The sequence below is a fragment of the Carassius auratus genome, chromosome 5, assembly GCF_003368295.1.
Source record: "Carassius auratus strain Wakin chromosome 5, ASM336829v1, whole genome shotgun sequence".
Taxonomy (NCBI): Eukaryota; Metazoa; Chordata; class Actinopteri; order Cypriniformes; family Cyprinidae; genus Carassius; species Carassius auratus.
In genome coordinates, this window is record NC_039247.1 from 11,597,299 (window position 1) to 11,609,977 (window position 12,679).

At 38.4% G+C, this 12,679-nt stretch overlaps 1 protein-coding gene across 3 annotated transcripts; it reads left to right on the top strand.

Annotated features, from left to right (window-relative positions):
• Positions 1 to 375: 375 nt before the first annotated feature.
• LOC113075587 (LIM domain transcription factor LMO4-B-like) lies at positions 376 to 12,414 on the top strand. Of its 3 annotated transcripts, XM_026248275.1 has the most exons (6): positions 376 to 749; positions 1,942 to 2,079; positions 5,990 to 6,235; positions 9,536 to 9,632; positions 10,992 to 11,150; positions 11,389 to 12,414. In XM_026248275.1, the coding sequence occupies exons 3-6, from the start codon at positions 5,997 to 5,999 to the stop codon at positions 11,395 to 11,397; spliced, it is 504 nt and encodes a 167-aa protein (XP_026104060.1). In that variant the 5' UTR covers positions 376 to 749; positions 1,942 to 2,079; positions 5,990 to 5,996; the 3' UTR covers positions 11,398 to 12,414. The 3 variants fall into 3 exon arrangements, with proteins under 3 accessions (XP_026104060.1, XP_026104052.1, XP_026104066.1); XM_026248267.1 differs by lacking the exon at positions 1,942 to 2,079; XM_026248281.1 differs by lacking the exons at positions 1,942 to 2,079; positions 11,389 to 12,414 and having other exon boundaries at positions 10,992 to 11,156.
• Positions 12,415 to 12,679: the final 265 nt, after the last annotated feature.

Genomic DNA, 12,679 nt, shown 5'->3' on the forward strand with positions numbered 1-12,679 from the left:
TGTTCAGTTTAACAGCTGCCTGTTTTCCTCTGGCGTAAGCACATATGCTATTTAGACTGTCTGTTTTTGCATCTATTGTCGGTTTCTTAGAAACTGTCCATTGGTTAAAGAGCGTAGCTGATTAATTTAAAAAAATTAACGTGGCCGCGCCAGTCGTCAGGAGGCTTAAACGCTGTGGATAACGACTGCTATTAAGTCTTTTCAGCATAACTCAGCCGTGGTGATTATGGGCAATTTAAATTAGTTTCAAATAGTTTAAAGTTGCCCAAACAGCCATCCATCATCCTGTCAAATACCACGCCCCCTCGCCGTTCATTGGCTGCGGAGGTTGCACCTATGGCACGTCATCAGAGGAGTGACTTTAAAATGTTCTCCCTGTTCGTTCATGTGTAATTTCACTGTCAACAGATGCCAGAAGTGAGGTTTCGCGGCTCTTAGGATGTTTTAGACACTGAGTCATAAGGAAGCGAGTTATAATAACTCTAGTTTGGAGAAGGCGTCGCAAATATCATGTGCTCAACACTAACATGAATCTGACGGTCGCAGCGGAGCGCTTCTAACGAGAGGGACGATCTGGAAGTTGGTTGGAACAAGAGACACTCGGATTATAAAAAGCGTATTTTCTTCAACGCTTTTTGGGAAGACGAAAACAGAATACATACACAAACACAGTCAGTCTCTCACTGTTTAATAGTTTGTGAGTGATCCCAACACCTTTTCACTTCTTTCCAGACTGCGTACAAATAACGGTGAGTAAAAACATACAATAAAAAATTACATTCGTAGAGATTGTGAATAGTTAAGATTTTTTTCAATATGGCTTTCTGCTTTAACAGTTTCCACTTAAGTTTGTGCGTGTTCAAACACGCACCTCACAACGTATATTCCTATAAGATGTCATTTTGTTGGTTTTTAATCACACCTTTTGTAGTTATTTGTCACTTAGCTGCTTTATCTAATGCAATTTTCCCAGTTTTGCAGTTTCCCAAAAGCAGACCATTAGTGCACATATATTGGGGTTGCAAGTGCTACTTTTCAAGTTTAGCTATGGGCCAAAAATTTTAAGTGTTATTTAGAGTTGAGTATTCTTTCTATTTAAGCACAGCATCGCCAACCTTTTATAATCAAACTTTACATTGCTGCGTAATGCGTGCTTAGGCTGCAACTTCTCCGTGCAGTGAACTCACACATCTCAAATCATATAGTGAGCTCCCAACCTAGACAGCTGGACTCAGTTGAGGCTCTGGTTGAGGACTAGGTTAAATGCTGTCTACGTAGGCAGCACACTATGTTTTGACACACAATCTTGGATGTACGCTGTCACTGGAGCGGAGAACTGTGCACAATGGGGAGTTGTGCGCGGAGTGTTAATTAAAAAGAAACCCGTTTTAATGAAACTGCGAAGCGTGTAGTTATAAGGCCCCAGAGCGCATTATTAACAGAGAAGGATATACTGCTAATTCGCGGTGGTGCCGACCAGGGTTTGGTCATTTGCTCACTGGACTCGATACTATTTTTAGAGGCTGCAAACCACGGCGTTATGCTTATGCTTTTAATTATAAGCGACTCTAACTAGATTTTTGCGTAGTTATTTGTTTTCTTAAGCGACGTGTTATGACACTTAAAATTAACTGTTACAACACAAGTCAATTTATAGATATTGAAATAAATGGTTCTGCCGTTCTCTCGCGTTAGTTCTGAACCGACGTTCCTCCCAGCAAAAGGAAAAGTTGAGGCGCAACCATAAAACACAAAACTGTGTTCTTAAGTCTCATACTACACCATTAGGCTAGTAATTGATGATATGTGATTTGTCTCGTGGTGTAGACCCATCATTTGCTCCGTCAAGCCGACACCAATCCATCAGTCTGCGCTCGGTCAGCGACGGTATTGTGTTTCTCTTCATTAGCTTCTGTTTTTGCCTCTTATTTCATCAATCAGGCCGTTAGTCGAGTGGAACTGAACGAGCCTCCCCCTCTCTGACCTTTCTGATGACAGTGTTTAAATAACGAGAGAAAGAGAGAGAAGAGTTTGGGCTGGTTCAGGAGTAGCTCCTCACTTCGAAGCTATCTGTACTTGGTTAACCGGAGTTCAGTTTATACGTTTGGGAAAATGGGATGAATGCTCGACTTGAAGACCAGCTTTGTAAATGCAGCCTAACTAATCTTGCTCCATAAGTAAGTCTGCAGAGCTTTGATGAAATTCTCCACCATTTATCTAATTTCCAGAAGTTGGCATATATCAAATTCTTTGATGACTCTGTCTGTTGATGTACAGCTGTGCTTTTAAACCATCTATGTGTCTTACCTTTAAACAAACCTTGCACCCCTATTAAGCAGTATGTAAGTCATGAATTGTTCATTATAACACAATGCGTACTGCCAAAGATGTAGGCCTGTAGCGTCACAAACTCCTGGTACCCTGTGGTAACACACTACATTAATCCTCATAGCTTAAAAAAGGATGTCGCCAAACGTTTCCTGAGAAGGATTAACTTACCTAAGTTATTAGAGGGGTAATGTAATTGTTCTGTATTGAAACAGCCAAGCCTCAAAGCGTGTGATATTCCCCCAGGGTCCCATCCGGCTGCATTGTCTCTCTAGCTCTCAGGTCTGCAGGAAAGGGATGATTAAAAAATGGGGGATTTGCATTTTCATGAAATTAACTGATGCAGAAGTTATTTGGCAACCTGCTTTGGAATGGCACTTCTGCAGGTGTGTGAGAATGACAATCTGTGGTGCTTGTTACCGGTGTCAGTTATAGGGAAAAAGGTCCTGAGGCAAAATCTGTTTGTGTAGGAGCGCTGAATAAATTTACTTTTGATTCAGGGTTATAGTCTTGTAAAGCTGATCCCAATGCACTTAATAAGATATCAGGCTTGTAGTTTGTGTGAGACTTACAAATATACCCTACTCTGACATGACAATGAGAAGATTAGAGCCGAGGGGGTTGGAAATTTGGTTTGAACTGGTGCCTGGCAAATTCTCCTGTAAGAATTCAGGCATGCAGGTTCATGTCAGTTTCGGGATACTCGTGCTTGTGGAGGAAATGCTTACGCAGTGCTCCGAGCGTTGTACTAGACCTGCTTGGTCAGTTTTATCAGGTAAGTGGAGGGAAATGTAAACCACTCACGTACAAAAGATCTCTCTTTCCAGGTTATCTTTCTACAGATTTGCTAGGTTTAGGATTTCCACTTTGTGTTTAAGGTGTTTCCCCAAAAACGTTTCATCTGGACAAAAATTGTGTAGTGTAATTCAGCCTTTACTTTCTTTAGTGTAACAAAAAAAAAGCTATTTTAAAAGTACATACAAAACAAAAGAATAAAAAAAGCCAGGAGAAGTTTTTCCAAGAAATTTTGGAAAACCAACATGAGGGTGAGTAAATGATGACATTTTTAGGGTAACTGTCCCTTTAGGAACCTAATGTACCTGATGTTCAAGCATCTGTTTGTGGAAAGCGCATGGTGGCCGATATCTTGTGTCCGACACAAGGCTAGGAAGACGGATAGGACCTGAGGAAAGCATTCCCAGTCCTTTAGAGCAAAGCACAAAGAGGTTTCCTGTTGCTTTCCTCTCCTCTTTTGACCCCTGGTCGACCCTACCAATCAGCAGGGCTCAGTTATGACCTCTAACCTGGCCTCCATGTCCAGTCTGCTGCCGACTGACCTCTCCTTCAGAACAACAGAGGGAGGAAATAACAAGTGATATAGCCTCAGCCAGATGTCCAAAGCCTCTTCCTTACATTGATGCTGCCATCCTAAAGCAGAAAACTGCACTGTTTGGTGCTCACGGGATTTTGCTGAGGTTTTCCGAATCCAGCAGTGAAGCTCGCTTTGTGTCTTTTCAGGAAACAATGCAGAGACACACAGTTATTTTTAGAAATAAAATGTGCAAGCATTTCCAAATGTGTTTGCGCATATGTATTGTGCCTCGAGTCTGAATGTCTTTTGCTCTTGTTGGACGGTCTAACCTTCTCAAACCACAGTCTCCGTGCTTATTTCAGATAATGTTAGAAAATGTAATACGCTGGCCTGAAGTTAGACATACTAAAACTGTACTTGTATGTGTGTGCAGTGCGGATGGTTAGAGGTTAGTCTGAATTCATCCTTCTGGAAGTGCATATCGAGAGCGGGAATAGTTTGCTTTCCTGCTGGTGAACAGTAACTCATCAAGGGAATACACTCCACATAAGTGAAAACATACTCGAGCTAAAATCATCAGACAGGGAATGACAAATCAGCTGCACTTTCATTTGGAAAACATCATTAACAGTGGTTGGTGTTGTGATTGAGTTCTCATGTTGGTTGAAGGCTGTTTACCACAAGGCATACCAGCTACAAACTAGGACATATCATAAAAAAAAAAGAAAAGGATTTGGAGTTTAATTTCTGAATTGTTTTTGTTTACATGGTACAGTGAGAACCGTGGCAAACCAAGGTCATGTTTGTAACGTCTCCTAAAGTTAAGGATAACTGATTCTAGATTAATATTCGTATTTGGAGATGCCATATGGATATGCCCTCAGATCAGCTTTCACACTCTGAAAGGGGACAGACTTTAGTTTGTCCTTATGGTTCTAGTTACTGCCATTTGAGAGCAGCACTGCCTCCAGCTGGGCTTGATCTCCACTCATATTTGCAGTGAAAGTTCTGGAAATGAGCTGTAGATATAAACTGATAATGTTAAGGCAGATATAAAAATCTGTGGACTGCATCATTTCCATAGAATCGCCTGCAGCATGAGTTTTATTAGAGTTCCGTGGCAATAATATTGCACTTTAACTGCAACTTTTAACTATAACTTTTCTTGAAGTATTTTATTGAACATCATTATGTTTGTACAAGCATATTTTAATTTTGAATGCATTTATTATTAATACAGATTTAATGTGTTATTCATAATGTTGCTAAATATTGTTAATAAAATATCACATTTATAACATTGCTATGGTGGTCATAGGTTGTTTAGCAGTGCCTTAAAGAACTGGCTTTATCCGTTTCTCATTCATTTCAATAAGAGAGGGTTGTTCTCCACTGGTGAAGCTCTGCCAAGACATACAGGGAAGTTTGCTTTCTGTTTATCATCTGTCATCTGTTTGCTTTCAGCTTCATTAACAGTTTATGGTATAGACCACATCTATTTTTGCAATGCACTGTGGGATAAAAAATATGTTGTTATGCAGTTCTGCTGATTATTGTTCCCTTTGAGTGGGAACCTTATTTACTTTTTATTAATTTTCTCCCAGCCAGCAAAATTTTTTACAGCAAACATTTGCTTCCATTTTGTTACATAGAGAAAATAAGTAAAATGTTATAACTGACCCTTATGAGGAATCATTACTTAAAGAAAATACAAAATATTTCAACCTTTTAGAAGATATCTACTGTTGGAGGGTTGCATTACTGTGAGTTTTCCTCATTCAGAATATTAAAGAATAGTGATTAACAACAAACATCTTTTTAAATGTAATAAAATGAATGTTTAAAACAAGAACCTAATGGGGACCAGAGCCATAGAGAAGTAAAAAATCGAATAACAACAACAACAACAAAATTCCACACATTATGAAACCATATTATGTATTCAACTGGCAGTGCATCCTGGGAGAATTTGCAATAGTATACATCATCATAGGCATTATCCTGTTCTTGTTTACTGTTATAAACTCTAAATTTCCCCCTTTCTTTCTTTCTTTCTTTCTTTCTTTATATGAATTGTTATTATAATCCCAGTCATTAAGTTTTATCCTTTTATCCATTTTCTCTGGATGGGACACTGAAAACGCAATCAGCAGCGGGGCACACATATATCTGTCCCATTATTCTGCTCTGATGTGTCCTCAGGATGATAAGGATGTATTGTGGTGATTTGTTTGAGGAGGTTTGGAGGAACATCTCTAATGGCTGATCTTCTGATAGTGGTAGAACTACGCCTCTGGAGAACACAGGCCAGATCTGCTGATTTATGAGTTTCTCCGCTCTATCCCGCAGGCAGGCGATGGTGAACAGCCGCGTGGAAACCTCGGCCGTTGCGGTAACAGGAGGTAGTGGCGGGGCAGTGCGCTCCTGTGCAGGCTGTGGAGGTGGGATCTCGGATCGCTTCCTGCTCTTCTCCATGGATCGGTACTGGCACACGCGCTGCCTCAAGTGCTCCTGCTGCCAGGCTCAGCTCGGAGAAATCGGCAGCACCTGCTTCAGCAAAGGAGGAATGATCCTCTGCAGGAACGATTACATCAGGTACTAAAAGAAATTTCAGTCGGGATTTGGTTGGACTGATGCAGAAACGCTGAATAAGAGCAAATAAATGATGTTCCTGGTCACAGCATCAGGCATAATGTGTTACACAAGAATCTTACTGAGACAAATCAGTAATATGTCATTGACTTGTGAGCTTGATCTTTATTTCATATCGTTTGGAATATCCATATCTCGTTTCCAGATTTAGTAAACAGATTTGTTTTAAATCCGTGCACGACTTTTGTTTGGGCTAGGATTTTCTATTCATAGTTTAATATTTATTTTGATCAAAATTATAATTCCAAGTTTAGGGCAAATTTACACGAGTAAATCAAGTGTTCATTTGTTGAATTTTTTTTTTATCTGAAATTAGCAGATTTTCTTGGGATGAATGTAGAGCATTTGTGTGGTGTGTGGTACTGATATTAGACCTCTTCTCTGAGGCCACGCATTGTAATACACGTTAATGTGTAAACTGTACAAGAAAAGTTCAGCGATCATGACCGGAAGTGTGTGGGTGCATGTAACATGGCATCTGGAGCAGCCATATTCCTCAAAGGCTCCCCACATGTTTTTCATGTGCTGTACACCACTTTAGACTCAAGCCGTAGTGTTTAACCACATAGTCTGTGATCAAATTAGAAGTCAACTCAGAATTGTCATTATGTTGTAAATTTTGACCAGTCTACAAAACAACCGTAACCTTGTTTTGCAAACCCTAAAAATCGTTTGTTTATTTTTCTGGCGGTTTCCACTGGGTTTTATGATTGCTGGTATGTCTGTATGATGATTACATAGCTCTTTGATTGAATTTGGCCTGTATCCCCTTGTATATTTTGAGCTGAAGGCATCAGAGGTGAGGAGATTAGATTTGTTTATAATCACTGAGGCTTTGAAATTGACCTCTGTGTGTTTGGATGTGTTCAGTGATGCATTGGTCCATGACGGCACGCCGTTGTTGCCTGTTAGACCCACACTGGTCTGTTTGGACCTCAACCAGGGATGTCTGACTGTTTGGCATTGCCACGCAGATACTTTTTTTTTTTTGTGCCTGTGATTGCTTTAGAAGTGCCAGAGAAACTGTGCAGACCTGCCATATTTGAAATAAATATTACAAATACAGAACAGCTGTCATAGTTAATTCTAAGTTAACGTAAAGATTGATTTTAAAGCAACTGGCAAACTTTTCAGTTAGTCCCATGTTATTAAACTTATAATATATAAATAAAATGTTAGATTTTCTATTGTATATATCATTAGAATTATTATATTTATTAACATTAAATTATAATAATATATTTTATACATTGATTTAAATATTGTGTGTGTGTGTATATGTGTGTGTGTATATATATGTGTGTGTGTGTATATATATATATATATATATATATATAGATAGATGGATAGATATATATAGATAGATGGATGGATAATAATATAATATTAATACAATTATTTTTTTATATTGGTTATATTGTATACATTTTTAATTAAGATTAAATTATTATTATTATTAAGTAAATATAAAGTTATATATTAATAATTGATATTTATTTAACTACTATTCTTCTACTTCTTATTATTGCTATTATTATTATTATTATTACACCTATATAATATAAACTATTAGTTTAGAATGTAGGATGCAAGACTCAATTGGTGAAAAATTATACAATTATTATTATATTGTTGTTGTTGCTTTATAATGCAATGTATTACCCTGGTCCACAAAACCAGTCTCAAGTCACTGGGGTATATTTTTAGCAATAGCCCAAAAACATTGTATGGGTCAAAATGATAGATTTTTATTTTATGCTAAAAATCATTAGGATATTTAGCAAAGATCATGTTCCATAAAGATATTTTGTACATTTCCTACTGTGAATACTGTATATCAAAACTGAATTTAATATTAGTAATATGCATTGCTAAGAAGTCATTTGGACAACTTTAAAGGCGATTTCCGCAATATTTAGATTTTTTTGCACCATCAGATTCCAGATATTCAAATAGTTGTATCTCAGCCAAATTTTGTCAGATCCTAATAAACCAATAATCAATTGAAAGCTTATTTATTCATTTGTTCAGATGATTCAAACAATTGACACTTAAGACTGGTTTTGTGGTCCAGGGTCACATATATTGTATCTATTTTTGCAGTTCAGGCAGCCTATGATCAGTTGTTGTTTTATAACAACTCTGGGTTCTATAACAACTCAGCTGAGAAAGACATACATCTCTTACAACTCTGTAATTCGGCAAACATCTTATATGTGTCAAGGGTGGTCATGTGGATATTTCCTTCATGAATGCATGTAAGGTGTACTCAATCTGCAGTGTATTAAATATGGATAATACAGCTCATCAAAAGGGCAGAGCTTCATTACCAAATGACACAGCTTGGAGCTTGAGGTCTGATAAAAGTCGGGTGCATTAATTAGGGAAAACAGGGCTCCTTTCTGCTGTCTCTTATTAAATTACTGTTTGGATTAAGATCAAAAATTCATTACTGCAAGCATTCAGAGCTGGGACAGTGATAGCGGAGCAGGGGTTGAGAAAGAGAGAGAGAGAGGGCGGGAGGAAGAGGAGAAATTGAGGCGGTGAGAATTAGCTGCCAAACTGGTCTGGTTACTGCACCATAAAGACCCCAGAGAGGGAGCGGAAGAAATGTTTCCTACTGAAACATGACTGTGACATGGTGGCTCCAGGTGTTTTGAATGAAAACAAGTTGTTTGTATGCATGTGTGTGAGTACAATGTGTGTATGTTGCGTTTTGTTTGTGTGCATCTGAGTTCTACTCTAAATGACAGTGTGTAGAAGTGTTTTTTCTTTTTTCTTTCAGCTCATCAAGAGCACAACTCATTTGAATGTTCTCCTAAAATTGTCCATAACAACCTTAAGCTTAGGCAGCAGAGTAATCAAGTGCACCCTAATTAGGAGCCAAGGGTGGATCAGAGGGTCCTATAGCCACCCCCACCCATTGCCACCAATTACACTGTCACTCCAGATTAGCTGAAAGGCTGCAGTCTAGGACTAGAGGAGCTCTGGTGCCCTGCCACACGCTCACAAACACATTGCACAGCGCTTCAACTTCAAGCTATAGATGTATAAAAACATTTCCCCAATTGTGGAAGGAAAAGTGGATCAGTGCGAGACAATTTATTTTCTGGTTGATTTGTGCGTCATTTTGCAATATGGGATTTTGGATGTTATAATATATTGACTTTTTAACTGATCTCTTATAACTTTTTAAATATTATTAAATAATAATTGATTTGTTGTTTTACCCCATCTGTGCAGGTTGTTTGGTCACAGTGGAGCCTGCAATGCCTGTGGACAGTCTATCCCTGCCAGTGAGATGGTGATGAGGGCCCAGGGGAACGTCTACCATCTAAAGGTTAGCAAACACTAACACATTGTCAGTATTTAAGAAAAAATAGATGACACAATTGTCAGTAGGTTCCTTCTTTTTTAGCTCAGTATTTTGGCCTCAACTCAGTGGAAGATGGACTTCTTTCTGGGGACGTGCTAGACTTCCAATAATTCTGTCCAGCTAAACCCTGCTCTTTCTTACAATGAATGCAAGCTCACATTTACTGATGGATAGAACAAAGTCCCCATTTCCTTTCTGTTTCTTTTGATGGATGTACGTCACAATACGAATAAAGATATGTTGATACTTTTGTTACATCATAACTTATCTGACAACAAACCATTAGAAATAAACAAGTTGAGAAAAGATGAGCCAAACCTTTCTATCACAGGACAGGTCATAGACAGAATTACTCCACATCGAAACTTGTATGGTTACAATTTTTGAACCAATCCCAAACACGAGGGAATGTTTTGTACATTGTAATTACCTAATTCCCTTTGACACTGGCATGTAAGCCAGCAGGAATTGCTCAACATAAGCTTGAGTCAGTGCCTCAGTTAGATTTATCAAATTGTACTTCGTTTTAAATATTGCATTGCAACTCCCTTAAGACTGGGAAAAAGTTGAAAGACTGAAATGCACAATTCTTGGATTTTTGCAAGACTTGGACCCACATTCCATATCTCCAGAGTGAGAATTCGAGAGATTATGGTATTAATCTATGTGTTTATACTTCACATTATTTGGTTGGAATGGAAACATCTGTAAAGACTTGAAGTAGCCTTTTTATGAGGAAATATATTTCTCATTGAATTGTCAGCTGAAGTCTTGCATTTACTGAACACTGATAGCAGGATAGTCTCAAGAGACGCCAACCAAAACTCATCAACTAAGCGTTTTCCCAACTGCGCCACACATTCCTTCTTAATTATAGTGGTGTAGGTGTCAACCTGTCTTAATAATATTTGATTGGAAAAGGAAACCACTCCCTGATTAAGCTGAGTGGATCAGTTTGGTTTCCCAGTGGTCCATGTTTGCATAAGTTTGCAAAATTGGGTAACTGCATCCTGACAGAATTTCTCATTTGTGAGTATCTGAAGAAATGTGAGCTTGGAATATAATTGATTTTTTCAACCCCCTCCCCCCCCCCAGTTCTTCTAACAGTGGAAAAATATTTATATAAAGGACTTTATATATAGGACTATTTATATATACGACTTTCTTTCTGAAATCATATCATATCTAAAAATACGAAAGAAAAGATGTCACTACTTCCATTTCCTCTCAGCTTTAACCATGTTTTAGGCTAATTGACTTCTTAAATGACACACGAGACTTCCAGTGAAATAACTTTTTGCTTTGTTTTTCTTCTCGCCACAGTGTTTCACTTGTGCCACATGTCGAAATCGCTTGGTCCCTGGTGACCGATTCCACTATGTCAACGGCACCATCTTTTGTGAACATGACCGACCAGGTGGAGCTTTGCTCAGTAGTCACCTGACCCCCCTGCAGAACAACACCCTTCTACCTGACCAGAAGGTATGATATAAACACTGCGACTTTTTAAGAAATCTTTGTGCAAACCTATAAGTGTCAATGATATCCCTCAACTTGCATTTAAAGCTGTAACTTTAAGTTACTTTAACAAATGCTGTAAATGTAAATTTGTTCCAGATAATAGGAAAACATTTTATAAAAATGAAGAGTGATTGCTATACTGCATAATTTTTTCCTATTTAGGAAACAAACTGATCGGCTATTTGATCTTTTTACACAGGTGTGCTGAAAAAATATGGATTTATAATTTGCGGTGTGCCTTTTCTTCAAATTTTTCCTCACACCTTTCCTTCAATCGATCATTGTGAAAGTCCACCCACACCCAGGATCTTCCAGCCCACTTTCGTGCATCCATCCACCTTAGAAGAAGAATTCAGGACTACGCAAGTACTGTGAGTCACTTGCGAGACAATCATCCCTGACGAGGGAAACATAATCATATTGAAGAAAGTCGCAGAATCTGAAAATCATCATATGCACTCGTATTTGGTCTGTCTGGCCATGACTGGGATGGCCCGAGCCTGAAAGGCTTAGACTCTTAAAGAGCAGCTAATTTAAGCAGGGGTGATGTTCAGCATGATTTTGTTCCCTTTTGAGAAGTTTCTCAAGAAATGTTGTGGACAATACCTGAAATTGTGGACTGCGGGGGTCTGTGGATTATGTTAGATATCACTGCTTGCCAACAAAATGACATCCATAGGTCAAAAGACTGTTAAAACTAGCAGTTTGTTTCAGCGGTGGTTGCCTTTTGCTTACTGGCTCTTTTCACGTTAAGTGTAATTTAATTCTTTTTTTAAAAGGCTCTGTCATCTTTGGTGCCTAAAACCAACAGTTTTTCCTCCTTTGTCATTTACTTCCTATTAGTTAGTAATCATACACATGCACAATACAGAAACGTGAACATGTATTGTTTTGTCTATTCGAGTTTAAGACATATGAAGCACTCTTTTTGAGAGAACCGTAGATTGCAGAGGAAACGGCATGTTTTTTTATTCCATGGTTTGGTAGAATAAATTACATGTCTGTATGCATATTCTCTAATAGAGACTGCTATTCAGTGTCTGCCAAGACTTTTGGGAGAATGAGGGAGATGGAGAGTCAAATTGTACATATTTTTATGTGCTGTTGTATTGTGTTCAATGGTTGACCTGTTTCCTTGTGTCCTCGGTTTAAATGGAGGGGCCTTCATAACAATAAGATATCTGTAAAATAAAAAAAATGCTTAATTAAATAACTATAATCATCACAAATGTCATCTTGACATCTCTGTTCAGTGTACAACAACGTTCGATGGTTTTGGCTCGGTGTGTTGGACTCTCATTGGAAGTCGAGACGGCTCTCCAATAGTCCTTGGCCAAATACACGGTTCATTACCTCCAGATTTCAACACAAACTCTTGCATCTGCATCATTATAGAGAGTAATGAAAGCATTTGAGCTGGCACTTTCTCTTTCTCCTGCCGAGATTTCAATCTGCGGGTCTTGTTTAAGGAGGTCTTGTGCATCTTTGTG

What these genes read in the sequence shown, in the direction of transcription:
- LOC113075587 (XM_026248275.1), top strand. Translation starts at nt 5,997, where the DNA reads ATGGTGAACAGCCGCGTGGAAACCTCGGCCGTTGCGGTAACAGGAGGT. An exon ending in TGCAGGAACGATTACATCAG is followed by an intron (nt 6,236 to 9,535) that starts GTACTAAAAGAA and finishes CCATCTGTGCAG; the next exon opens with GTTGTTTGGTCACAGTGGAG. An exon ending in GGAACGTCTACCATCTAAAG is followed by an intron (nt 9,633 to 10,991) that starts GTTAGCAAACAC and finishes TTCTCGCCACAG; the next exon opens with TGTTTCACTTGTGCCACATG.